Source organism: Plecotus auritus (assembly GCF_963455305.1).
Source record: "Plecotus auritus genome assembly, chromosome: 7".
Taxonomy (NCBI): domain Eukaryota; kingdom Metazoa; phylum Chordata; class Mammalia; order Chiroptera; family Vespertilionidae; genus Plecotus; species Plecotus auritus.
Genome location: NC_137774.1, coordinates 66,435,197 through 66,461,466, shown reverse-complemented (window position 1 = coordinate 66,461,466; position 26,270 = coordinate 66,435,197). Strand labels below are relative to the sequence as shown.

The 26,270-nt window shown below is 54.0% G+C and overlaps 2 protein-coding genes across 5 annotated transcripts; one reads left to right on the top strand and one right to left on the bottom strand.

Annotated features, from left to right (window-relative positions):
• The first annotated feature begins 84 nt into the window (after positions 1–84).
• On the top strand, positions 85–12,386 carry RNF40 (ring finger protein 40). 3 transcript variants are annotated; one of them, XR_013961106.1, is made up of 21 exons: positions 85–314; positions 423–622; positions 1,002–1,169; positions 1,302–1,443; positions 2,253–2,459; positions 2,996–3,117; positions 3,240–3,386; positions 3,501–3,575; positions 4,504–4,623; positions 4,712–4,891; positions 5,086–5,221; positions 6,110–6,231; positions 6,319–6,746; positions 6,830–6,947; positions 7,070–7,219; positions 7,415–7,627; positions 7,707–7,832; positions 8,868–9,008; positions 9,107–9,208; positions 11,317–11,768; positions 12,144–12,368. XR_013961106.1 is itself a non-coding variant. In XM_080678313.1 (20 exons), exons 2-20 carry the CDS (start codon positions 494–496, stop codon positions 11,491–11,493), a joined length of 3,003 nt encoding a protein of 1,000 aa, XP_080534439.1. In that variant the 5' UTR covers positions 85–314; positions 423–493; the 3' UTR covers positions 11,494–12,386. The 3 variants fall into 3 exon arrangements, 1 of the variants encoding a protein (XP_080534439.1); XR_013961107.1 differs by having other exon boundaries at positions 12,012–12,358; XM_080678313.1 differs by having other exon boundaries at positions 11,317–12,386.
• A 3,114-nt stretch (positions 12,387–15,500) lies between these two features.
• ZNF629 (zinc finger protein 629) lies at positions 15,501–24,144 on the bottom strand. Of its 2 annotated transcripts, none has more exons than XM_080682035.1 (3): positions 23,960–24,144; positions 21,404–21,511; positions 15,501–21,249 (listed from the first exon to the last, which is right to left on the bottom strand). In XM_080682035.1, exons 2-3 carry the CDS (start codon positions 21,474–21,476, stop codon positions 18,716–18,718), a joined length of 2,607 nt encoding a protein of 868 aa, XP_080538161.1. In that variant the 5' UTR covers positions 21,477–21,511; positions 23,960–24,144; the 3' UTR covers positions 15,501–18,715. The 2 variants fall into 2 exon arrangements, with proteins under 2 accessions (XP_080538161.1, XP_080538160.1); XM_080682034.1 differs by lacking the exon at positions 23,960–24,144 and adding an exon at positions 23,303–23,407.
• Positions 24,145–26,270: the final 2,126 nt, after the last annotated feature.

Sequence of the window (26,270 nt, the reverse complement as noted above, 5' to 3'; positions counted from 1 at the left end):
AGAGAATGCGCGTGCGTAATAAATTGCAAAGTGCCCCTCGCTTCTCCCAAGTTTCTAATAAGAGGCAGACGAAGTCGTTAGGCTGGGCGTGGGACTGTGGTGTCAGTTACCATAGGAACGTCTACTGGCCAATCACTGAGAAAAAGAGAAGTCCGGAAGAAACCCGATAGGAGGGACAAAGCGCAACCAATAGAAACAGGAAATGCAGTTCCACCATATCCGGCATTGCCTCTGGCGCCTGCGCTCAGTGCTGGGGAGGCCGGGTGACGTTTGGTAAAGTCCAAGATGGCGGCGCTCGGCTGATCCTGCTGCAGGTGAGGGGCCTGGGGCGGTGAGGGCGGGATGCAGCAAGTATGTGCGGGGAAGGGTTGGGGCTGCGGAGCACCGGTCGCGTCCACATCTGTGCTCTCCGTCTTCTGCAGGTGACGGAAGTGCCGCCGCCTCCTGCCTGACGTTCCTGGGAAGACCCTGCACCGCTCCTGCCGCCGCGGCCATGTCTGGGCCCGGCAACAAACGCGCCGCCGGCGACGGGGGCTCGGGGCCCCCAGAGAAGTTGAGCCGCGAAGAGAAGACCACAACCACGCTTATAGAACCCATTCGTCTTGGGGGCATCTCTTCTACGGTTCGTTCCAGCCCTCTCAACTTACCAGACTTCCAACTCTTGTTCTCCGCCCAAATCGCCCGGAATCTTATTCCCAGTTCCCCACATTTAGCAGGATCCACTTTACAGGACACTGTTGAAAGAAACCGAGAACAATACGTCTGCTCTCCCCTTCCAGATAGGAAAACAGGCTGCTAGAAGGGTTCGGAAGAGACAGAAGCAGACCCTTCTCAACCAAGGCGCTCTCTCTGGGTGTCTGCGCCTCTTTAGATCCTGTTAGCAGTTAGTTTGGGGATACTCCTCTTTCCACCATGCCATTTGCTGCCCTCTGTCTCTCTCTGTGATTAATATCTTGGGTCCTGCTTGACTTTCTTCTTGGTCCTTCTATTTTTCTTGGTAGGAGGAGATGGACCTGAAAGTTTTGCAGTTCAAGAATAAGAAACTAGCAGAGCGGTTGGAACAGCGACAGGCTTGTGAAGATGAACTCCGAGAACGAATTGAGAAGCTGGAAAAACGGCAGGCCACAGATGATGCCACGCTCCTCATTGTCAATCGCTACTGGGCCCAGGTGGATGCCCCTCTGCTTTCCAGGACCTGGCCTTGATCCAGTTGCCAATTCTCAGACTCCTCTGCTGGGCAGCAGTGTTATGATGGAAGCACCTGAGGAATTCATAACATTTTTGGTGCTTTCTCCCTTCAGCTGGATGAAACTGTGGAAACCCTTCTCCGGCACCATGAGAACCAGGGGGAGCTGTCTTCAGGGACAGAGGCGCCTGGAACCCAGGAGGGGCCGACCCGTGATGAGACCCCTCTCACAGAGCCAGGGACATCAGAACTGAGGGGTAGGGCCAGAGCCCTAGGATCTGGGGAGCTTAATTATGTTCTGGGAAAGGTCCTGGAGAGGAAGGGACTTTTGATATTAGGCTCCTGGAGTCCCTACCTCCCCTCCCACACATGCACATAAAATTGATTTCATTTTTGGGCAGCATAGTACAATGGGTAAAAATACAGGCTTTGGAATCTGAATGACTTGGTTCATAGTGCATTTTATATTTTGATATTCATTCAGTTAAAAGTGTTAATATTGAGTGTTGACTGTATCTGGCACTGATCTAGACTTGCAGGAGACATAGATAAGCAAAAAGAAATACTACCCCTGCCATCAGAGAGGAAGTGATTGTAAATCATAAAAGTATAGGGGCCCCTGAACGGGAATTAGTGTGTATGCGCTTTTGTGTGATTCTATTTTATTTTATTTATTGATTTTAGGGAGAGAGAGAGAACATCATAGATTTGTTGTTCCACTTTATGCATTCGTTGGTTGATTCTTATATGTGCTCTGATTAGAGATCAAACCCACAACCTTGATGCTCTAACCAACCGAGTGACCCAACCAGGGCCTAGTGTGGGTTCTAATTTAGTTTGAGAAGGCAGAGAAGGCTTTCCTGCAGAAGTAATTGGGAGCATTGTGGCCTTAGGGAAATTACCTCTTGAATCTCTTGTTTTAATTTCAAGATGGGGATAATAATGCACTCTAGGTGTTGGTTGTGTTGATTCAGTGAGCCAAAGAGAGCTGAATGGCTCAGTCTGGAACTTGGTTCAGAGTTGTAACTGCTGCTCTTGTCCTCATTAGTGTTTCCATCCCTCCTAGAGACCCTGCCCATGCAGCTGCGGCCCCCACTCAGTGAGCCAGCCTTGGCTTTTGTGGTGGCACTGGGTGCCAGCAGTAATGAGGAGGTGGAGCTGCAGCTCCAGGGCCGAATGGAGTTCTCCAAGGCAGCCGTGTCCCGTGTCGTGGAGGCCTCAGATCACCTGCAGCGCCAGGTGGAGGAACTCTGCCAGCGAGTATACAGCGGAGGTTAGTGCTTTGTACCCGCCCCAGAGATGTTCATACCAATTTGCATCTTTATGCTATCCCTTTCTCAATGCCTCTGGCCCAGAGGCAGCCAGAATTCCCCAAGGAATAAATCAGTCATGTTCTCAGGGAAGGATTAGGTTGTAGATGGGGGCTCCAACTTTGATTTCTGGAGTTGAACTCTAAAATCAAGAAGAGGAGTTGTTGATTCTAGTGGGGCCAACCGTTTTGGCGGGATATCTTTTTTGAAGCACTTTGCACAAATCTCGGTGGCAGATGCTGATCCACAAGACATAGCAGCAAGTACCCAGGCTTTGTAGGCAGACAGGCTTCCACAAGCCTTAATTCTGTCACTCTAGCCTTGGCATTCTGGGCAAATGGCTCTCCTCTCTGAGCTGGTTTCCTCCTTTGTGCAGTGGGGGTAAAGACTCCTGGCTTTGTCATGGTGGATCACACTGGGCACATGCAGACCCCAGAATGAGTTAGCACTTCTCCCCATTGCCCTGGACTTGACTCTGACCCGAGCCCTGACTTCCCAGGGGATAGTGAGCCCCCTGGTGAGGCGGCTCGGGCACGCACCCGGGAGCTGGGCCGTGAGAACCGGCGACTTCAGGACTTGGCCACCCAGCTACAGGAGAAGCACCACCGTATCTCATTGGAGGTGGGCGTTGCATTTTTGGGGGTGGGATTAGACCCAGGGCAGGGTTTAGGTTAGGTGGACACCCAAGCATCTTAGGGAACTCCAAGTCTCATTTAAGCATCTGCCCTCTTCATTGTTCTCAGTACTCTGAGCTCCAGGATAAAGTGACATCAGCAGAGACCAAAGTGCTAGAGATGGAGACGACAGTAGAGGACCTGCAGTGGGACATTGAGAAGCTGCGCAAGCGTGAGCAAAAGCTCAATAAGCACCTGGCGGAGGCCTTGGAGCAGGTGGGGCTAGGGTGCTGTGTCAGATGGAGCCAGGGCTGGGTACCGAGGGCCCTAGGTTCTCTCCTCCACACTCATCTGTCTGTCTCTCTTTCTCTCTCTCTCTCCTCTCCACAGCTCAACTCCGGCTACTATGTGTCTGGGAGTTCCTCAGGCTTCCAGGGGGGCCAAATCACACTCAGCATGCAGAAGGTGAGCAGGTATCATTCTCCCCAGTCCCTCCTATAATCTTTTCTCTACCCTTGACTCATGCTGCTCTTTGTTGTATTCATGCACAGATATGTTCAGTAAGTAATTGCTAAACACTAGTGCTAGGCAGCAAGCATATTGGAGAACAAAATAGACAAAAACGAAAGCTTTCAGGGAGCTTAAGTTGGGAGAACTGACAAGAAGTAAGTAAAATAGTACATCAGCCCTAACCGGTTTGTCTCAATGGACAGAGCGTCGGCCTACAGACTCAAGGGTCCCAGGTTCGATTCCAGTCAGGGGCATGTACCTTGGTTGCGGGCATATCCCCATTGGGGGGCGTGCAGGAGGCAGCTGATTGATGTTTCTCTCTCGTCGATGTTTCTGGGTCTCTGTCCCTCTCCCTTCCTCTCTGTGGAAAATCAATAAAAAAATATATTTTAAAAAAAATAGTACATCAGTTGGTTATAAGCACCACAGAGAGAAAGTATAGACAATAGATAAATGGAAGTGTTGGAGGCGATTGGAATTCTTAGTTGGGTGGCTGAAGAAGAGCCTTGCTGAGACAGCGCCTTTAATCACTGTCTCATTCCTTGTCCTGTCTATGCTCTCTCATCTCTTGGCACTTGCACATTTTCTTGGTGCTGTGGGGATCACCATGCCCTAAGTCCCTTTCCTTTACTCTTCAGGGCTTCCAGGAAGATTTCTCTCACTCCTTGTCAGTTACAACAATCCTTGGTTCCCAGCATTCACCATGCAGTATTGAGTTTTCTTCCACTTGCCTGGGAGCTCTTAGGAAAGTGCTTAGGTCTGGCTTGTCCCAAGGGCTTCAGAATACATCATTGCTACACATAGGAGAGCTTGAATGGGGCTATGTGAAGGAAACATGCCTCCTGGCCTGTCCCTGACTCCCACAGCCTTTTCCATTCCACAGTTTGAGATGCTGAATGCGGAGTTAGAGGAAAACCAGGAATTGGCCAATAGCCGCATGGCGGAGCTTGAGAAGCTACAGGCCGAACTTCAGGGGGCTGTGCGGACCAATGAGCGCCTCAAGGTGGGCTATTTGGGGCTGGGAGGGCCTAAGACTGCAAGCTGGGGGCTGAATCCTTTCACTGATCACTTTTGGGCATCCCTGCCTTTAGGTGGCCCTACGTAGCCTTCCTGAAGAGGTGGTACGGGAGACGGGGGAATATCGAATGCTGCAGGCCCAGTTCTCACTGCTTTACAATGAGTCCCTGCAAGTGAAGACCCAGCTGGATGAGGCCCGGGGGCTGCTGCTGGCCACCAAGAACTCCCACCTGAGACACATTGAACACATGGAGGTATGGCCCAAGAACGAGTCGGGGCTGTGGGTAAGTGCTAGACCCTGAGGGTTAAGGCATTCCTGGGGTTAAGTCCCTGTATGCCTGCCAGGGGTCCCTTGGGAATAAATTCTTCTTAAGCCACTGAGGCCTAAGGTAGGGGGCTTGCCAGGGAGCAAAGGGACTGTGTGGGTCCTTAATGCTTCAACCCACAGAGTGATGAGTTGGGGCTGCAAAAGAAGCTGCGCACAGAGGTTATCCAGCTGGAGGACACACTGGCCCAGGTACGCAAGGAGTACGAGATGCTGCGCATCGAATTTGAACAGAACCTGGCGGCCAACGAGCAGGCGGGTATGTGGTGAGGACAGGGTGGAGGTGGGCCTTATCTGGGATTGCTAGGCCCTAGTGAGGGGCTGCTGCTCACCCAGATGCAAGAGGTTTAACCCTTCCTGTCACAGAGCCTCATCTCCCTGTGGAAAACAGGTACCACACCACCTGGCTCAAAGGCACAGTAAGAGTTACAACCAGCTGAGGTGGTTGATGGAGCAGGCTGAGAGCATGAGCTGTCAGCCCCACCTGTGGTTCTCTGGCCTTCTGGTGTCTCTCTCAGATAATTAATTTATTTTGGAAAGAGTTATTTAATACCACCTATGGACCAGGCTCTGTTCTAGGCTTTGGGATTATACCAGTGAACAAAACACAAAGAATTCCTGCTGGTGTAGAGCACTGTTATAATGGGGGAAGGCAGGAATAGAAAAGAAAATATAGGATATGTATTTTAGATAATGACAAATATGCCAAGAAAAATAAAGCATGGATTGAAGACAGGAAGTATTAGGAGAGAGGGTGTTGCAGTTTTGGATGGGAAGAACTGAGAAATGTATTACTGAGAAGGTGACATTTGTTTAAAAATCCAGAAGTAGATTAACTCACTTTTGTGAATTTACTGTTAAAGTGTTCTTTTGAAGGAAATTTGGGAGTATTTAAAAATGTACATGAGCAGAAATAACACACAGTGTGAAGTTACTTTTGGATGAATTTTCTTCAAAGTAAGCTCTACATTACTTTGATGAGATCATATTGTAAAGTCTACATTACTTCAATGAAGTCATACTGTATAAGGCTCAGTTTCCTCTTTATAATGGGAGTGATGGCTCTGGCTCCTCCTCTTCCCCCCACTAAAGAGTTGGGCCCCTAATCTAGGGGCCAGTCTGATGTTAATCCCTGACCCTCCCCTAGGGCCCATCAACCGTGAGATGCGCCACCTGATCAGCAGTCTCCAAAACCACAACCACCAGCTAAAGGGGGATGCCCAGCGATATAAGCGGAAGCTGCGGGAAGTGCAGGCTGAGATTGGAAAGGTGAGCAGAGTGCTGCCTGGGAGAAACCTTGGCTAGAGCCCAGTGGGTACCATCTCACTGCAGCCCTGTTTCTCCTGTTCTTTGCAGCTCCGGGCCCAAGCAAGTGGCTCTACGCACTCTATCCCCAACCTGGGCCACTCAGAGGACTCAGGCCTCAGTGCCCCAGCCGTAGGGAAAGAAGAGGGTGGGCCAGGCCCTGTTGGAGCCCATGAGACCAGAAAGGAGATAGCTTCAATGCCTGTTGCCACCATGACTACCTCCTCAGCAAAGAAGGAGGAACTGGTCCCCTCTGAGGAAGATGCCCAGGCCTTAACCCCTGGGCCCCAGGGCCCCTCTTCCCGGGGCCGAGAACCTGAGGCCAGGCCCAAACGGGAGCTTCGGGAGCGGGAAGGGCCTGGCTTGGGACCCCAGTCTATAGCCTCAGCACTTGGAAGAGCTGATCGGGAGAAGGCCAAGGTGGAGGAGGCGAAGAGGAAGGAATCAGAACTCCTTAAAGGTCTCCGAGCAGAGCTCAAGTGAGGCCCTATTCCTGTCTTCTTCCCACCCCTGCCAAGTGGCCTCCAGCCCTACTTACCAAGTCCTCCTATGCCTCCCCTAGGAAGGCCCAGGAAAGCCAGAAGGAGATGAAGCTGCTGCTGGATATGTACAAATCGGCACCCAAGGAGCAGCGGGATAAGGTGCAGCTCATGGCAGCTGAACGCAAGGCCAAGGCCGAGGTGAGGTCAGGTAGGGCTTGTGGGGCATATAGAGAGGCTACCCCATAGGGTTCTGACCAAAGCAGAGCCCTAGATCAACAGGAAGCCATGACAGGAAAGCTTCCTCCTTCTGGTGGCTATAGGTCGATGAGCTACGGAGTCGTATCCGGGAACTGGAGGAGAGGGATCGAAAGGAGAGCAAGAAGATTGCAGATGAGGATGCCCTGAGGCGAATTCGGCAGGCAGAGGAGCAGATAGAACACCTGCAGCGCAAGTTGGGTGCCACCAAGCAGGTGTGAGCTTCTTGTGGTTCTCTTGCTTCTAAATGTTAGGATTCCCTTTACCCGCTCTCCCCACCCCCCCGTCTTGGGTTCTTCTAGCAGATGGCCTGGTTCCACTCTGTGGTTCTTTGCTCAGCCGTGTTTCCTGGTGTTTCCCCATGGTCATCCTGTCCATCTACCACATCCCCTCTGTCCTTTCCCGTACAGGAAGAGGAGGCTTTGCTGTCGGAGATGGATGTGACAGGGCAGGCTTTTGAGGACATGCAGGAGCAAAATGGGCGGCTGCTGCAGCAGTTGCGGGAAAAAGACGATGCCAACTTTAAGCTGATGTCGGAGCGGATCAAGGCCAACCAGATTCACAAGCTGCTGCGGGAAGAGAAGGATGAGCTGGGTGAGCAGGTTCTTGGCCTCAAGTCTCAGGTATGGTCACCCTGGGCTTGTAGGGTGGAGCTGGAGCGGCAGGGGCTTCCCAGCGCTGAATCTCTACCCCTGTCCTCAGGTGGATGCCCAGCTGCTGACTGTGCAGAAGCTGGAGGAAAAAGAGCGGGCCTTGCAGGGCAGCCTTGGAGGTGTGGAGAAGGAGCTGACGCTGCGCAGCCAGGCTCTGGAGCTCAATAAGAGGAAGGTGAGGCCAGGCCTAGGGGAAGCAACATAAGATGCTGGCTCACAGCTGAAGAAGTCAGGCTCACGTCTCAAACTCTTAGTATGTTCCAGACCCTGTGCTGAGTGAGGACTTTTCATACTTGGTCAAATTTTAATCCTATGACGGTTTTTCTTGTTATCCATGAGGAAACTAAGGCTCAGGAGGTCAACTGACTTGCTCAAGAAAGAGTAGAACTTGGATTCAGTGCGTCTCCTTGGCTCTAGGACCCACATCCTGACCTGTATAATGGGGATGGTGGTTCCTGTCACATAGTTGTATTAAAACAGAAATATCTAGCTTGTGGTAAAGGCTTAAGATAGATAATGATTTCAATTTCTTTCCCCACTGGGCTTTTTTCTCCTCCTGCTTCATTCATTCATTTAGGCCGGAGATGGGGAACATCAGTATAAGGCCTGCGATAGTAAGTGAATTACATTAAGTGAATGATGTTTTAAATTTCCAAATGGCCCTTGGTAAAAGAATGTTCCCCACCCCTAATTTAGACAGTATACATGCCCTTACTGTATATACCCGACCCTGTACTCAGTGCTGGGGAGACCATGGGAACAAGAGGGTCCTATTAGAAGAGGGAAATTCCAGTCTTTAGGGGACAGATAGCCAGCCAGTAATCCCAGAGGTAAAATAGTGTTATCACAGATCATAGCAAGTCTTGTGAGGGATAACTAAGGTGGCTGTATAAAAATATAGGAAGTGACATTTAAGTTGAGGGAGTTGCAGGGGAGACGTATGTATTGGAGTTGTAGCAGAGGGACAAGTCCTGTGCAAGCTTAGGTTCAGGAGAGAGCGTTACGCAGGTGAGGAAAGTGTCAGGAATGAGGGAGAATAGGAGCAGGTATGAGTCCAGAGGTGAGGAGGGACCAGCTCCAGTGAAGAAAATTGGACTTAATCCCAAGAGCAAGAATCGCTGGAATGTTTGACACAAGCATCTGTGGACCATGGTGCCTAACTCCATAGGCTCAGGAGAATGGTGCCCTCCTCCTTGTCTCCCCACCTCAGGCTGTGGAAGCAGCCCAGCTGGCTGAGGACCTGAAGGTACAGCTGGAGCATGTGCAGACGCGGCTGCGAGAGATTCAGCCTTGCTTGGCAGAAAGCCGGGCTGCTCGAGAGAAAGAGAGCTTCAACCTCAAGAGGGCTCAGGTGTGTGCATGGTGGGGACAGGGTCACTGGTGTGGCCTAGAGGGGAGGGGGTTAGCATGCAGACCCTTATACTTAGCCTAGCCCTTGTCCTGCTTCAGGAGGACATCTCACGACTGCGGCGCAAGCTGGAGAAGCAGAGGAAGGTGGAGGTTTATGCAGATGCTGATGAAATCCTCCAGGAGGAGATCAAAGAGTACAAGGTGGGGCTGTGGGGCTCAGTTGTGCCCCATCAACCTAGGAATCTTAAATGAGGGGTTGGTAAGAGCACTAGTGGGTAGTCTGGGGACCCCAGAAATAAGGATAGCAAAAAGTGGGCAGACCTGTAATGGAGAATCAGACAACTGACCAAGAATTGTACACATACTGCAAGTCAGGCAGAGTGCTTGGCAAGGTGTGGGAGGGCTTGGAACAAGATCTAGTCTCAGAGTTCTTGAAATTGACAGTGTGTTGGAGGAGGCAGCCAAGTAATTCTTCCTTCTGAGTGATCAGCAATGTGGGAACACGGGGAAAGGGAGGCTCTTAAACTGGCCCTGGGGGTCAGCAGGCTTCCTGGAAGGAATGTCATCCAAAAGAAACATGAAGGATGAGTCGGCTGTGAGGAATGGGGACAAGAGGATTCTGGCAACGGGAAAGGCAGAGGTGAGGCCCCTAATTGAGAGAGGGGTGCTGGAGGACAGAGCTGGACATTGTATTTGAAGGACAGAATGTGGGTTTTGTGGTGACCAGCAAGCCTGAGAACATTGGGCAGTGTCAACCTAAAACGTTTGACACAGGATCAAACGTGCGGTAAGCCAGGTTGGCAACGTGGAGACATGCAAGGGTTTTAAACCATAGCGTTGTGGTCTGATTTGCTGTCAGATTTGGGTTAAAGTGGGTAAAGACTAGAGTTTGTTAAGCTTTTGTAATCGTTGAGGCAAAACCTGATACTGAGCTAAGGTAAGATATTAGAAACAAGTAGAGGAGCTCAGGAGATACTTAAGAGGCAGAAACGCTTGGATTCAGTGATTGGAGGGAGACAAAAATACTGAGAACTCCTGGGTACCTGATTTGAGAAACTGGGTGAATGAAGAGTGGCATTTAGTGGGATTCGGAAGACTGAATAGGAATAGGGATTGGTGGGCAGTGTTCAAAGATGTTGAGAACAAGGTGCTCACGGGACATTTCTGGGAAAGCACTCAAAAGGGCAGGTCTGGAGACCAGAGGCTTGGGGGATTATCGGCTGAGGCAGAAATAGAAGTGAGGGTCTGTGGCATAAGAAGGGACGGGGTCATTATCCTTAGGAACCTCAAAGCTTTAAAGATGGGCAGAAGAGAGAAGCCTGTGGATTGGGATGAAGGAGAGTGATTATCATAAAGGGAGTTGATGGGGGAAGCACTTTGAGGAGGAGGGGGTGAGCTGAATCATAGCTGCCAAGGAGGCAAATGAAGTGAGTGATGAGAGATGCCCCTTGGGTTTGGCAGTTTTGATAGGAATGGTTCTTGGACAGGGGTGGAGGTGGAGGTGGAGGTCAGATGACAGATTACTTGCACACTTGCTAACTGGAGTGAAGAGAGGGTGGAAAGTGGGTCATAAATCTTTGAGACAGTTTGGCCTTAAAGGATCAGAGGCAGCTGCAGGCAGCCATGGTGGATAAGGGAAGGATTTCTCAAGAGGAGACAGACTTTGGAGCCTATCAAATGCTGATGTTAGGGTTCTGAGAGCTAGGGAAGAAGGTGGTGGCTGTGCTGGGATTTCAAGCCGAGCAGAGAACTGTTTGTGAATGCTGAGTTGAGGGCATTCCTGTCTGGAGTTGGAGGAGAGACCTAGTAGCAGGTTTCAGGATAGGAGCAGAGATTTGTGAAACTTCCAGGGACCCACAGCAGGATCTCTGGACCCAGTTGAGGGTGGAGACTGCATATTTCTAGTGGTTCTGCCATGCCCAGCTGTGACTAGGGGTGCAGGTAAAGTAGACATTTGGCTTAAGTCAGGATTGGGGTTTTTCCAGAGAGGAAAGAGATGAAGCCCAAGGGCAGAGAAGCCCAGGCTGAGCCTGTAGGTTGTTGGCCTTGAGAGGGGAACATGTGACCACTGGCCATCACTGCCAGGTTAGAATCCAGACTGCTACTTTGTAGCTTTGAGACCAGCTTCTTCTGAATCTCAGTTCCCTCATGTAGAGTGCTCATCCACACCTCCCAGGGTTATGGGAGAGTTAGATGCAGTTGGCTGTATATGTGATAGCATAGCCAGAACCACCTCCTGCTGTCAGCTGGGGTTCTGGGCACCTGTCAGGAATGTTCCTGAGCTGATCTGATGCCTTTGCCTGCCCCAGGCACGGTTGACCTGCCCCTGCTGTAACACTCGCAAGAAGGATGCAGTCCTTACCAAGTGCTTCCACGTTTTCTGCTTCGAGTGTGTGCGGGGCCGCTATGAGGCCCGTCAGAGGAAGTGTCCCAAGTGCAACGCAGCCTTTGGTGCCCATGACTTCCACCGAGTCTACATCAGCTGAACTCATAACTCAGGGGACTTTGGAACACCTGTGGACCTTGGGGGCTGTGCCTCCAGCCCCTTCCCATCTAGTTGGTTTGGGGTCTCCAATGCATGCTAGTGGGAGTGGGATGAGCCAAGCTCAGTTCCACCTTTTCTCCAGTCAGAACTGAGGCACCCACCATGCAGGAAAGATCGGCTGTGAGCACCCAGGTCCATCCCAGCCCTAAGGGGGAAATCCCAAGGCTGTGACCTCCCATGGAAGAGGAGACTCACTACCTGCTTACACACCCACAAGTGAGGACCAGGGTGGGCCGGGTTCCAGCCCCTTGCTCCCTGCCTTCCAGGCCCTGGCAGGGCTTCTCCTATGGAGTTCCCTGGGCTCTTTGGTCTGGCTCTTGTGCGTGGGGGTGGGGTGGGGGAGTGGTGGGGGAGGGGGAGTAACAGCCCTCTTCCTGGGGAAGCTCTATGGTTGCTGCAGTCACCTTGCCCTTGTTTTGGGAGTGCTGAACCAAGATCACCCGTTTCTATTCTAATCAGGCCCCTCTGGATATCTACTCTTCCAAGCCCTCTTACCCCCACCTCATGCTTCCCAACCCGTCCCCAGCCCTGACTCTGCTTTCATCTTGGTGGCCTTAACTGCAGTGGAGGCAGAACTTCTGATCATTCCAGGTAGAAGAGCTTCATCTAACCCTGTAACTGAGCCTGTACCATGATGCTTGCTGTGCTGCCTGCCCACGCAAACTGGGCTATGAGGGCAGCAGGCCTGGCCTGGAAGGTGGAGCTGCTGACAGGTGCAAGGGGCCACTCGGACTCACAGCCCCTGCTCTAGAGATGTCTTGTAATATAGGCTGTATGTCATGAATAAACATCCAACCTTCAGCCTGTGGTCCGAGTAGCCAGGTTCCATGCCCTAAACGTGGTTCCTGATTTTAGCTGCTACACCTGTCTTGCCGCCGCCCTGCCTGGCGTGTGAACCTGGAGCTTTTGTACAGATGAGAGACCCTGCTCCTGTCCACCCCAACAAGTAGTTATGCTTAGACCTAACGGCTGCCAGGGCTGCGAGGTTCCTGGCTGGGCTCGAGGGAGGAACGTGCCTGCGGGGAGAAAGGATCTTTGGAGCTAGCTGGCCCCTCCTCCCCCTGGGAAGAGCTGACCCTTGCGGGGGTGCCCCCGGGGACGCTCGTCACACCTCTGGCAGTCATGGGATGCTGGGAAGCGCCCAGCTGCATCCTGGGAAATATAGTTCCCAATTGGCACCGAGCAACCAGGTCCTGGGGTGGGGGCGGGGAGCGGGTTCCTGGTTTTGCTGGCGAGAAGTGGCCCTGCGTCCTGCGGGGGGAGGGGGGAGTCCACCTCAGACAAACAGATCGGGACATCTCGGTGTGTGACTTTCTTCATTGCAATTTGCGCCAGCAGCTAGCCGGGTGTGGCGTGTCCCCTCGGAACCGTTGGGTTCATTGTGCTGACGGGTCGGAGAGAGCTATCACTGAGGCTGTACTGGGGCTCGCACCAATGCCGGTGCTGACCGGGGTTGGTTCCGGCGCTGGCGTTGGGGCCATGGCCAGGGGAGCGGCCGCGGGCTTGGCAACAGCCCCACTTTCGTGCGGTCCTGCAATCGCGCCTTCACAGGGGCTTGCAGCCTTGTCTGTCTGTGGGACCCACCTGGCGCCCAGGGTTTCGGCGGGGCTGCAACGGCTGGACCAGGTCGGACTGGAGACGGACACACGGGCTACAGTGGCTTCCTGCGCTGTGCTGGAGGTGGCGGGCACGCTCACCGAGGCACGGGCTGTGGCCGGAGATGGCATCGAGCCTCCGAAAATACGTGCGTGGCCCGAGGGCAGCTGTGGCAAGGGTGGGGAAAACGCAGCATGTTGCATCACAGTGAGGCTGCTTGGCGCTGAGAGGATCATGGTGCCCGGGTCGGGGTCAGCCAATACTCTGAGTCACCCCTTTCCCAGGAGTGAGTCACCCCTTTCCCAGGAGCCACTTCCCTGTGGGCTCCTTAAATGCAAGTTACTACACATCGCCTCCCCAGATATCTTCCTTGTCCAGAGGAGCTTAACACTGCTGGTGAGTCCTCATACCTAATAAAGTAGGCATCAAACCACATTCTCAAGCTCAAACCCAAGGGGATGGGATAAAGATGCCAGAATGTCAGTGACAGGAGCAAGCACTGATGCCACAGACGTACAGAGTAAACTCCATACGTTTGCAATAGCTGCCCAGTGCTGGGAGGATCTACTTTAGGGGCTGGTCAGGTTGTTCCAGCCAGTTTTTGCCTCTTACAACCCCAGTGGCCTCAGTGGCTGTGATAACCCTGGGTTCCTTGGATGGCCAGGCCCGAACTGACCTTGCCTGGCATCTTGAGGGTGAACAGATGTTGGCCTTCTGATGAAGGTGCCTGTTTTAGCCAGAACTAGGGCTACTGTCTGTGATTGGATACAGGGTCCAGTGGAGCATTTAGCACTGACCTCTCCAGAACTTCCCTCGGGCCCTGTGGTGCTACACTCCCCTAGTTTTCCTCAAATTGACTATTTTCTGCTGGTCCTCTAAATTCTTTCTACTCTGCCTCGAACGTGGGGTGGGGGTAGGGGGTGAGATCATGTACTCTCCTTAAAATCCCCCAACGGTGCCCTGTCCCAAAGCTTCTCAAACAAGATGCTCCACACTCTGGCCTCTGCTCTACTTTCCTTCAATCCCCACCCGCCTCTGTTCTAAACCCACACCCAACTGTAATGCACCCTTTATCCCCTGGCCCCTACCCACACCATTTCCTGTTGCCACAATCCTTATTCCTTAGGTCACTTCCTCCAGCCAGTTTCCTGATGCTGTGCTGTGGCAGCACCATGCCTGGGTCCCAGCCCCTTCTAAGTCTGAACAAATCACTACTCTAGTGCCAGTTCTTTCCTGTAGTCTCCTCACTTTACTGAGGACTCCTGTGCCGAGGCCAGTTCTGATGTACCTCAACTGTCCCCAGGACTGGGAACACGGGGAATGTGGGATAGCCTTCATTACCTCTCCATGAAAGGCAAGTCCCTCCTTCCTTTCCCCTACTTTACCCCTTGCTTTCCAGATGGGGAAGGGGCCGGAGAGGCAGTGAGCCTTTCCTGGGAGTCTGGGTCAGAGAAGCACAAGGAAGGTGGGGAGACAGCTTCCTGGCTGGAGCAGGAGACTCCTGGCAGACTGGGGTAGAGGCAGGCGATGGGTTAAAGCAGGTGCTGACCTCAGGCTCAGGCCATGACCAGGCCTAGGCCTGGGAGATAGCGTAGAGGTAAGCCCAGCATTGAGGGTTCATCAGAGCAACCCTGCCTGGCCCAGCATGGAGCCCAGGCAGGCCCAACGATGGGTGAGAGGCTTGGTTAGGTGTTTCTGGCCATTTGCGTTTCCCTCCCTTCCTTGCTGTGGCTTTTACACAAGTGGCTGCCCTTCTCTGAGCCTCAGCCTCCCCCCATGGTGAGGGCGGTGGACTACAGCCCGAGAGTGAGATGACAAGCCAGGTCTCCTCCACCACCTCTCCTTAGAGGCTAGGAAGCTATGGTCCAGATAAAGGGCTGGGCCAGGTCCAGGACCCAGGTGAACCAGGAAAGGTGGCCTCCAGCTTCTGCAACTGGTCTTTGGAGCTTTCCCACGTGGCAGTCTGGGGAGGGAGCAGGTATTGTGGCCAGAGAGGCCTCTGTGGAGCTGCACAGCTGAACCTGAGCCAGCCAGAGCCAGAGTCACCAGGCAGTCACCCAGGAGTCAGCAGGATGTGCTGGTGCCAAAGCCAGACATCAATCAGCAAGAGCTGCCTAGCTCTGCTACCACCTCAGAAGTTTCTCCCTTCTCCCAAGGGTATGGATTTAAAACTCAATAAACCCTCACCAGCACGCGTGGGGTGAGGATTTTAGGGCCTTGGGAAAAGAGTGCAAGGGCAGCCTGGAGCTGGGCTGAGCTTTTGAGGTTACATCCGGACCCTGGCTCTCGGAGAGGGCAAGCTCTTTCAGCTTGCTCTATGGTTCAAAGAGAAGACAGAAAACACCTGGGAAATCTTACTCCCTTTATTCTCTTCTACTAATCAACATGACCACCAGTGACACAACACTGTTATTGACACACAACACTCAAAAGTGGGGCCTCTCTTCACTCCAGGGGCACAAGTAAGGTGAGTGGGGCTTCCCTAATGAGGGTGAAGGAGTTTGGGGCTGCTCACCTCGGGGGCAGGTGCCATGGAACCCCCTCTCTGTGATAGTTTCGTTTCCCCATCATTCGGGATTCATGCCCAGTTCTTTCGAGTTCCCTTCTGACCTCCATATCCATAGCAGTTTAGAGTTTCACCCTAAGCTCAGATCAGTTTCTACTCTTCCCTCTGCTTTCACCAACGACTCTGTGACCCTATCTGTTGGGCTCCTCAGTGGGGCACTTCTGAAGAGTCAGGCCTGCGTGGAGTTGGACAAGAGGCCTTCCAGGACTATCTGGGCCTCTGCCTGAGCTGGTCAGAGGGACTCTGGACATTGCCAGCCCCCGCCCCCAACCAATCCCCTGCTTAGTTCCTCCCCAGATGTAACTTGTTCTGGGAGAGGAGCACCTGGTTTAAGGAGTTTGGGGAAGTGAGCAACAGAGAATAGGTCATACCCCAAGGGTCTCTGACTCTGCCCCTTTCCTGCTACAAAACCCCAGACCCCAACTCATCGTATCCACATCATCCATTGAAGTACCGAAGCCTAAACTCCTGGCCCTAACCCGTTCCTACAACATGCGAGCATCCCACTACATATGCTACACCAAGTCCTCAATAGGCCCGCAGCCGGCCTTTGACCACACTGACCACCTCCCCCTGGACTGGCCCCCGAACTTCAAAGGCTGTTCCCCAGGACTCTTCTGGAGACCGATTTCTCAGACTGTTCTGGGGGTTCTGCTTCTACCTTTAAAGGGGGTTTGTCTACCACTGGAGTTTCTTTCTGCTACCATCTTCGAGGGGAAAGAATCTGCTTTGACAGACAGGGAGGACTGTGTCCTGTCCTGTCTCACGGGGACGCCCCCTTCATGGAGACTTCTGTTGGCAGAGCTTCCGCAGGCAGGCTCCTCCCCTCGGTAGTGCTTTCCGACCTTGCACTTGGGTCGGGTGGGACTTGAATGCAGATGGTAGAAAGGGTCTCCCCACAATCATGCAATGCCTGCCTTCTCCTCCCCAGCAGGCCTGGCTTTTTCCTCCTACAGTGTTCTAGATTTTGATCCTTTGAATTTGAGGGTTATCCTTTTGGGGCAGGGTAGATGAAAGGTGAAGGACTTTCACCTTTTGAACTTCAGGTAATGAAATGAGAGGTCTCTTCCACAGCTTCGTAGGATTCCAGGTCACGCTCTCAGGGATGTGACTCTTGAAGGGGGCCACCTCTCCTGGCAAGTTGGTTCTCTTACTCCAGGACCACATTGCATTACTGGGGTGAGTGGGCACTTCCTTTGGACCCAGAACTGCATGGTGTCTCCAGAGTGAGGGGATGGGTTCTTGTTACAGATGTTTCAAGAGTTTTCTCCAACCATTTCAGAGAGCAACAGTCTCTCCCCTGCCGCATACATCCAGTCATGTTAGCAGGTCTGGCTGGGTTAATGAAAGCGTGCAACTGTGTGGTGTGTGAGAACAGGAGATGGGTCTGGCAGGGGTGTGGTTCTCATCTTTCCGTTTCCCTCTGAAGGTTTCTGATTAAGGAGGAGAGGAGTCAAGTAGGTGGAATCCATCCCTTCCCAAGACCACAATCAGGCTGGGTTGTCACTTTAGAGGGCTTCAGGTATGGGGTGAGGAAGGTGGTCAGGCCTCCATATACTCTTCTGTGGGGTGTTTGGGCACCCATCACTGTGCAGGCTGGCTTATCCTGCCAGCAGCCTTGCTATCAGCTCAGAGGAGAGAGTGAGGTCTAAGAGCAGATTGCTGACCAATCAAATCTCTCTATTCTCTTAACTTGCTGTCTCTGGTTGCCACAGGGAACCTAAGCACAGCTCCTGCTGACTTGCAGAAGAGCACGCTAGAGAGGATTTGTGCACACACAGGCCTTGAATCTCCGAAGGGCTTTATTCTTTGGAGGTCAACTAGCAGCAGTTCTCCCTCTTCACTGAGGACAGAATTCAAGGAAACGGGCTGCCACTGCAGCAACACGGGCGGCAGTTAGAGTTCAGGAGGAACCTCCTGTCAGTGAGACCTGAGATGTCAGCAGGAGGGACCCTCCATTCCTGGAGGCCTCTCAGCACAGAAGTCCCCAGGAAAGGGTCGTCCTGTCTGGCTGGGGGAGGACCCTGGCAGCCTGGCTGGGATCTGCTTGCACTTGCAGTTTAACAAGCTCCCAGGAACGGGGAGGACAGCCTGGAGTTAGCTGGGTTCCATCTGAACAGTTTCTCCACTTGGTTTCCTTCCCTCAAAGAATCCCAACTCTTCCCCCTAAATTTTTGTGTTCTTACACTTCAAGTTATATGCACCCCAAACTTCAGCCTTTAAAAGGCTCTATGTCATATTTTTTTCCTCCCCCATTTTTGGCTTCTTTCTGATAAGGAATCCCAGGGGCCTCTTCCTCTTCACACACACTTTACCTAGGATTGGCCTTATGCCCCGGGGAAGCCCCAGTGCAGTGAGCTGGACTTTCTCCTGCTAGTTCCTGGGCTTTTCTCCTCTGTGGTCTGAGGATTTTTCATCACTTACTTTTGTCCTGTCTTTGTTTTCTTCCTTTTCCAGTTCCCACATGTTACTCAGTGTAACTGTCCAAGGCTTCTGGGAATGAGCTCCCTCCCATATGCCAGGAGAGGAAGAACACTGTTGAGCAAGTTTATGGGAGGTCCTTTTACACCTTCTGAGGGCCACTGCTCCCAAGTCAATGCCATTGCTATATTCCCTGCATTTCCCCGACCCTATAATTTTACAAGGATTTCAGTACAGTTTTCTAGGGTTGTCTAGAGACATACGGGACCTCATCCTACAATTAATAGGGCTTTTATCCACTATGGTTTATAGGGATTTTCTGCTACAGACTTAAAGGGCTTTTTTTCCTACATATTTATGGGGTTTCTAACCCAACGGTTTTTCTCTACTGCATTATAAGTGGTTCCCACCAACAATTTATAGGGTTTCTTACCACTGATATAAAAGCACTATTTTTACCCAGGGTCCTTTATCCTCCACACGTCTACAATCTGATAGGGTTTTCTCTTTTCTCATACAATATTTGGGGAGATCCAGTGTTCCTCTCAGGAGAGAGAGGCCCCCGGCCTCCAGACCCACTTCACAGGCCAACCCCTGGGTGGCAGCTCCTATGGAGAAGGAGGGCTGCGACCTCTGTGAAGCCATCTCCACACTCGGGGCACAAATAGGGCTTTTCTTCCAAGAGAGTTTTGGGGGTTTCCCCTTCCCCATGGCTGCTGCTCCCTGCGGGTGTGGGGGCCTCGCTTTCACCTTCCTGACTTGGGGATGGAGTGACTGGCTCTGGAAGGGGGTCTTCGGGTCTGGGGGACTTTTCTCGGGTGTGTGTCTCCTGGTGCCGGATGAGGGCCAGGCGATCCAGGAAGGAGGCACCACAATCTGAGCAGCTGTAGGGTCTGGCCCCCAGGGGGCTCCTGAGGTGCTCCAGGAGGACAGAAGAGCTCTTCCCCAGCTCTGGGTTCTTCTGCGGTTTCCCACCTGCATGGACTTTCTGGTGCAGCAGCAGCTCAGAGCTGAGCCCAAAGCTTTTTTTGCACTCAGGGCATTTAAAGGGCTTTCCACTTAGGAAGGGACTGGGCCCTGCCCCTTCTGCTAAACCAATCCTATAATCAGGGAAGAGAAAGGGCTTCTCGTTGCCGTGGGTGAGCTGGTGTTGGAGGAGCACAGCCCGATCCAGAAAGCTCTCTCCACAGTGGGAACAAATGTAGGACTTGGAGGAGAGCAGGCCCAGCCTTTGGCTGAAGCTCTCCTGCCCCTCAGGCATTTTAAAGGGCTGTCCTAAGGTGTCAGCTCTGCCCTCTGAAGCACCTGGATAGGAATTGCCTCCAAAAGGGAGCCTGGGAGGTCGGAGCTGAGGGGGCTTGGGGGCTGGGTGTGCGAGGAGGCCATCTGAATTTTTGTAGGGGTTTTCTCCAATGTGGATCCTCTGGTGCTGCATGAAAATGCCCTCGTCGTTGAACCCTTTTCCACAGACAAGACACTTGTGTGGTTTGGCTCCAGGGGGCGGGGTTAGCAGGGCGGGGTCCCCGAGCCCCAGCAGAGTGTCGCCCTGAGCTCTCCGGGCTGGTGTCTTCCCTCTTTCGTGGATCACCCGGTGCTGTTCCAACTCATGGGCCTCCAGGAAGGCCTTCCCGCAGTCGGAGCACACAAACAGGTTCTCATCCATGTGGGTGCGCACGTGCGTAATAAGGTTCGAGCTCTGGCTGAAGCTCTTGCCGCACTCGGGGCACTTGTAGGGCTTCTCGCCCGTGTGGGTGCGACGGTGCTGGATGAGGTGGGAGCTGCGGATAAAACTCTTACCACAGTCGGAGCACTTGTAGGGCTTCTCGCCCGTGTGAATACGCTGGTGGCGGATGAGCGTGGAGCTCATGATGAAGCTCTTGCCGCAGTCGGCGCAGATGTAGGGCCGCTCTCCGCGGTGGATGCGCTGGTGGTTGATGAGGTTAGAGCTGACGCTGAAGCTCTTACCGCACTCGGGGCACTTGTAGGGCCGCTCGCCCGTGTGTGTGCGCTGGTGCCGCAGCAGCGTGGCACTCAGCGTGAAGGTCTTGCCACAAACAGGGCACTTGAAGGGGTCCTCGCGCAGGTGGGTCCGCTGGTGCTTGATGAGGGTGGAGCTGTGGCCGAAGCTCTTGCCGCACTCGAGGCACTCATAGGGCTTCTCGCCAGTGTGCGTGCGCTGGTGCTGCGTCAGCTCCGAGCTCTGGATGAAGCTCTTGCCGCACTCCGTGCAGCGGTACGGCTTCTCGCCCGCGTGGATCTTCTGGTGCTTGAGGAGGTTGTGGTTCTGGCCGAAGCGCTTGCCGCACTCGGGGCACTTGTAGGGCTTCTCGCCGGTGTGTGTGGCCTGGTGCTGGATGAGGTCAGAGCTGCGGTAGAAGGCGCGCCGGCACTCGCCGCACTTGTACGGCTTCTCGCCCGTGTGTGAGCGCTGGTGCTTAATGAGGTTGGTGCTCTGGGTGAAGGCCTTCTCGCACTCGGTGCACTTGTAGGGCTTCTCACCCGTGTGCGTGCGCTGGTGCTGCACCAGGTTGGAGCTCCAGCTGAAGCACTTGCCGCAGTCCGGGCACTTGTAGGGCTTCTCGCCGGTGTGTGTGCGCTGGTGCTGCACCAGGTGCGAGCTCTGCGTGAAGCTCTTGCCGCACTCGGAGCAGGTGTTGGGGCGCTCGCCCGTGTGGATGCGCTGGTGCCGCAGCAGCTTGGACCACTGGCTGAAGCTCTTGCCGCACTCGTTGCAGATATAGGGCTTCTCAGCCCCGGAGGGGCGCCCTTGCACCAGCTCCCGCAGGCTGGACTCGTTGGCAGGGACCACTGGGGGGCTGTTCCATGTGGTCAGAGTACCCCACTGCCAACTGGCCTCACAGGCCTTGGTCCAGTCAGACGGGGTAGGGACTACCTCGGGGGTCGGGGGGTCAAGAGGAGTCTGGTGGTCCAGGGGGTTGGGGTGACCCAGTGGAGATGGGGGGGACTGGGGGACAGAGGGATCATGGGAGGGTCTCTCCGGGGACATCTCTGGTGGGTCCTTGAATTCTGGGCTCTGAGCTGGATCTCCCAAGATGATCTCCTCCCCAGAACTTTCCTGCTGAGGGCTCTCCTCTTCGTTCCCACTCTCGGCACCTACAGAGAGAAAGGGAGTCTCCAGCCCCCATCTCCTTTCAGAACACGGGGTAAGTCTCTCTCCCCTCCCCTGCGTTTCCCCCAGAGTCTGGGCCCCTCCCTGAACGGGGGCCACTGTCTTGTCAGGACTGCAGTCCCTTCTTGTGCCCCTCACCTCTGTGAGCATCGTTAGGGCTCTGTTCAGGACCTTGCAGATCTGGGCCCCACAGCACTGCTTCAGGCTCCATCCCAGAGCTCAGGGCTGCCCAGTGTTCCAGGGACCCTGGGGGTGGGGGTGGGGTGGGGAGAGAGAGAGAGAGAGAAGCACACAATGGGAGCTATCTCCCACTTTTTTTTTTTTTACTCCCTACTTGCCCATCCCCCCAGCTCGCATTCCTCCTTATGTAAACTTCAGTTTCCTACCAAGCCATTTTTCTGGGCATTCGTTTTCACTGTCCCTACCCACACCACCCCCACAGGCCCCAATTCCTGGTCCAGATCTTAAGATCACAACTAAGCAAGTAGATGAATGTAAGCGTGTAATTAAAAGCTCATCAGTCATAACCCTTTGAACCCAGACTGGGGGCTGGAGAGGTATCTGACACCCACAGGGCAAGTGGCTCTCACCCCACCCCTATGATGCCCAGGGGCTGGGAAACCTGTTATTTTGCTAATCAGAAGAAGCTCATTAAGACTCTAATTTTCCTCCTTAATGGGGCTGCTAATTGGGACCAATAAACTTTCCTTAAGAGCCTCGCAGAGAACTGAGGCCGCCTGGAACACTTTAAGAGTTAAAAAAAAGAAACAACTCTGACTTTCCTGAGGCGACAGGAAAGGAGAACTGGGGCACATTCCCCGTTATCCAAGCACAGAAAGAAGGTCAGGCCAGTTTAAGGGGAGGGGGCATTTTAAAGCCACTAGTGGCTTGTGCAGGAATGACCTTGAGAGGGAAATGGAAAGGAAAAGCGAGAAGGGAGAAGTGTGTGACCACCACCAGTGGCTACCACAGTGCCTGTGTGGTGTCCTCATTATCTCGCCCGATCTTCCCCACAAGCCCGTGAGGAGACCCAGGAATCAGATCGTCCATTTTACAGATTAGGAAACCAACCCTCGGGGAGATTCTCCAAGATCACAGGCTGGGAAGAGGCACAGACCAGAAATGCAAGGTTCTGTGCCTGGCTTGCCCCAGCCTCTGAGAGAGAAAGATGACCTTGGGAGTCATGTGAAACTCATAAACGTGGGCTGCTGGCAGGGACGGTGACGAGGAGAGCTCGGAGGCAGCCTACATGATGGGATGAAGAAATTCCAGGGACAGAGAGGTCCTTGGCTGTAACAGGAGGGGTTAGTACAGTGACTAGCCTGACCATTTGCGCCTATAAACTCAGAACAGTGCTCCCCAGTGACGCCCTCCCTGTCAGTCCCATCCTGGAACCCCTTCTATACGGTTTGTTCTGCCTTGTCACTCCTGTATGCTGTGCCTCGGACGATGCCTGACACAGAGCAGGTGCTCAATACATTCTGTTCAATGATGGAAAATGAATGAGATGCCCTTGCTCCTGCAACACCTGCTTGTCCGATGCCTTTACAGGTCAGTCTGCAAGGGGACCCCACAGCAAAGAAGCAATTGAGAGTGGCCTCCTGGGAAAACATGCCAGCTCACTCCAAAAAGGGTGATGTGATTTCAGCACGAGGGAGCAGGACCCCAGAGCTGTTCTCACTTCCCACAACGTTGAGACCCTCCGGAGAGTCCCTGGGGAAGCCTGGGCTGCGGGTGCTTCTGGGCTGGGTACTGTGCGTATGGGGTTAGTGGTACAAACAGACATGCTAGGACTCAGGAGGAGGCAGCTGGGTGGTAACCCAAGTGAAGCAGGAGCTAGAGGAGCCCTGTCCAATAGCAGCAGGGGAGACTGGAGTTAGATTTTAGGAAGTAAATTAATTTCTTCATCTCTAGCTCCTTAGGCGATGAACATCTCCCCTCCCCCATTGCAAATGTCTTTGGAGAGGTGGAAGCAGGGGCTGCCTGTTCAGGAGGCCTGGAGGGGTGTTTGCGGAGGACAGGTAAGACCTTGTGTACCTTGACTATTTCCGGACATTCACACTCAGCGGTGCAGAGTAGAGGGAAGGGGTTAACGACAAGGCCGCCATGGAGTATGAAAGTGGGAAGACCCAGGGAGGCAAGAAGTGCTTGGAGCAGACCTAGGCCCAGGCCCCTGACCTCGGACCTCAAGCTGGTCCCACTGCGGAGGGAGGGAGGGAAGGAGGCTGCCTTGCAGAGATGAGTGGAGAGCGGCCCAGGGTGACCCTTAAATGGAGGCGGCAGTGGGCACATAGCCATCCCGGTCTCCAGCCCCCCCATGGCCACGCCAGCCCCGACCCTGGACTTCTGCTCCAGCTGGTCCCCGCCATCCTCTTTCGGTTCCCAGCTCCCAGCTCGGGGCATGGGCATCCTCGCCTCCCGGGCCCCCAGGGGTCCCCGCTGGCTAGCAGCCCCCAGCCCCAGCGGGCGGTGAATTCCCTCCCAGAATGCCCACGCCTCCCCTCCCCCACAGCCAGACCCTCGCGCTCTTCCCAGAATCCTCGGCCTCTGCCCCCCTGCCCGCCCGGCCCTCACCCTGCGACCAGGGGCCCCGGAGGGGCTCGGGCCGGGCCACCGCCTCCTGCCCCATTGTTCCCGGCCGCCTTCCCGGGCCCCGCGGGCCACCCCTCGGGAACCCAGGCGTCCCCAACTCACGGCTCTGGGGTCTGGGAAAGGCGGAAGGCAGAATCCAGCCCCAGGGGACTTAACCCCTTGAATGCCCTGCCAGGGGGGTGGCGGGCTAGATGCCGAGGACTCTGGGGTCCTCCTTAAGGGGTGATCCCAGGCTGAGGACCCGGGGACCAGTTCAGGGTGACTGGGACGGAGCAGGAAGTGACCCCAGCTTCCCGGGTCCCTCTAGCCTGGAGTCAGAGCATCAGCTCTATGGGATTTAACCCTTTGCCTCCCACGGCCTGGGAGAAAGCGAGGCCTGGGAGCGGGGAGGTGGCGGAGACGAGGCCCCGTTTCTGTCTCCAGTTTTCCGGGAGGCCCAGAGCCAGTGAGGGTCCCCGGATTTCTGGCCACTCGCCATCTCGCAGGGGCTCTGCCAGCCGCCGAGGAAGCGGATTGGTGGCTGCTGGTCCCCTGGGGCCTGCCTTTGTTGGGACTCAGACCCAGAGATGGGGCCCGATTCCTGGGCTGTGGGGTGGGTGCAGGGGCTGGCAGGGAGGATCTGAGAGAGAACCTCTATAGACTAAAATGGTTTAAATGAAATAGTAAGTCATGGCAACAGAGTTTGGGAACAAGCAGCCGGGAGGAGTCTGTGCCCCTGGCCCCCTTTTCTACCATTTGCTACCCGCAGAGGAGGAAACTGAGGGGAAGGAAAGTCCTTGGGAGTCCCTGACCAAGGAGGGCAAAAACCTTTCTCCGTAGCTCAGGGGACTCTCAGCTGAGAACAAAAGAAATCTTTAAAAACCTGAGAACACGGGTGGCCTCCCAAGGCCCAGGTGATCTGGGCTCCCAATTTTTATATCCTTCACCTCATTTCCTCACCACAACCCCTTGAGGTAGGACCGCACATGATCCCCGTTTCACAGGAGAGGAAGCCACGGCGCGAGAAGCGAGGTAAGGTGCTGAGGGCCATGCCATTATTTCCAGTGGACACATTGGTATATTGAGTCCTATTATTCCTGGGCACGTGGGGAACCCAGGTGGGGAGATCTCTGACTTGAACAAGAGTCAGGCTTTCTATCCTCAAGGAGCTTGAAGGTGTGTGTTATAGACACTAAGGGATTGCAGGTGAACAGGAAAAGGGCTGTTTGTCCAAATGTGAGGGAGCCGGGGGGAGGAACAAGCTATACGTCAGAAGTAGCTCCTCTGGGCCTACATCTGGGTTCAGGGAGAGTGGCCACCAGCAGGAGAGGTCCTGCTGGGCCAGCCTCTGCTCGCGCCCCAGTGCTGCCTGCCTCACCTCCTCACCTGGACCTGTCTCCATCTTATCCTGGCTCCCGTCACCTCTGCTACCTCACCCCTCACCTCAGGGCCTTTGCCCTCCTGGACCCCTGACCCGCCTCTGTTTCTCACAGCATGCAGCACCCCTGGCAGAAGGTCTGTGTTTCCACCTGCCTCTGCCTGGCTCTACTGTGCACTCACATTCGTGTCGGCTCCACAGGGCAGGGACCTAGCCTCTGGTCCTCGCTGCTGTCTCCCCAGCACCTAGGACAGTGACTGGCGCGCAGTTAGTAGGTGCTCCGTGCATGGAACGGAGCCAGTCATTGTCTTCACGCATTGCCCCATCATCTGTCTCCGGATCAGTTCCCCAGCAGGACAGATGGGCAAACTTGAGCAGAGCCTCCACTGCACAATCCCGTTCACTCCCAGGCACCCCCTATCACCGCTCTCTCTGAGACGCAGGTGGGAGCAGGACAGTTGGGAACCAGAGAGACTTGGGGCAGGTCCAGCCCTCACTGTCTCTCCGGCGTTCCCGGGCTGTGAAAGCCTGACCCGGCCCTGGGACAGTGGGTCTACAGGAGAGCTGTGCCTTGCAGGCTCACAGAGGAGTTTAATTTGGCCTTCACAGTTTTATTTTGTTTTAAACTGAGTTAATTGCCACATTTTAAAATCAGTACATTTCATACAAATCCACATGCCCTACTTGTTTGGAAAAATACAAAGATGTGGCAACATGACCCACTTTTTTTTTTTTTTTTTTTTTTTAATCCTCACCTGAGGATAGTTTTCCATTGATTTTTAGGGAGAGTGGAAGAGAGAGGGAAAGACGGAGAGAAACATTGACGTGAGAGAAACATATCAATTGGTTACCTCCTGCACAAGCCCTGACTAGGGCCCAGACCAGGGCGGAGCCTGCAACCAAGATACGTGCCTTTGACCAGAATCGAACCCGGAACCCTTTGGTCCGAAGGACAATGCTCTATCCACTGAGCCAAACCAGCTTTTCACATGGCAACAGGTGAGCACATGACCCATGTTTCACATGGCAGTGCTTCCTTTAGAGGCCACTGGCTTT

Bases quoted from the DNA above. Each gene is read 5' to 3' on its own strand.
- RNF40 (XM_080678313.1), top strand. From the start codon at position 494: ATGTCTGGGCCCGGCAACAAACGCGCCGCCGGCGACGGGGGCTCGGGG. The intron at 4,892-5,085 runs GTATGGCCCAAG...TTCAACCCACAG, and splicing joins GACACATTGAACACATGGAG to AGTGATGAGTTGGGGCTGCA. The intron at 9,009-9,106 runs GTGTGTGCATGG...GTCCTGCTTCAG, and splicing joins TCAACCTCAAGAGGGCTCAG to GAGGACATCTCACGACTGCG.
- ZNF629 (XM_080682034.1), bottom strand. The intron at 21,250-21,403 runs GTGAGGGGCACA...TTCTCTCTGTAG, and splicing joins CCCTAACGATGCTCACAGAG to GTGCCGAGAGTGGGAACGAA.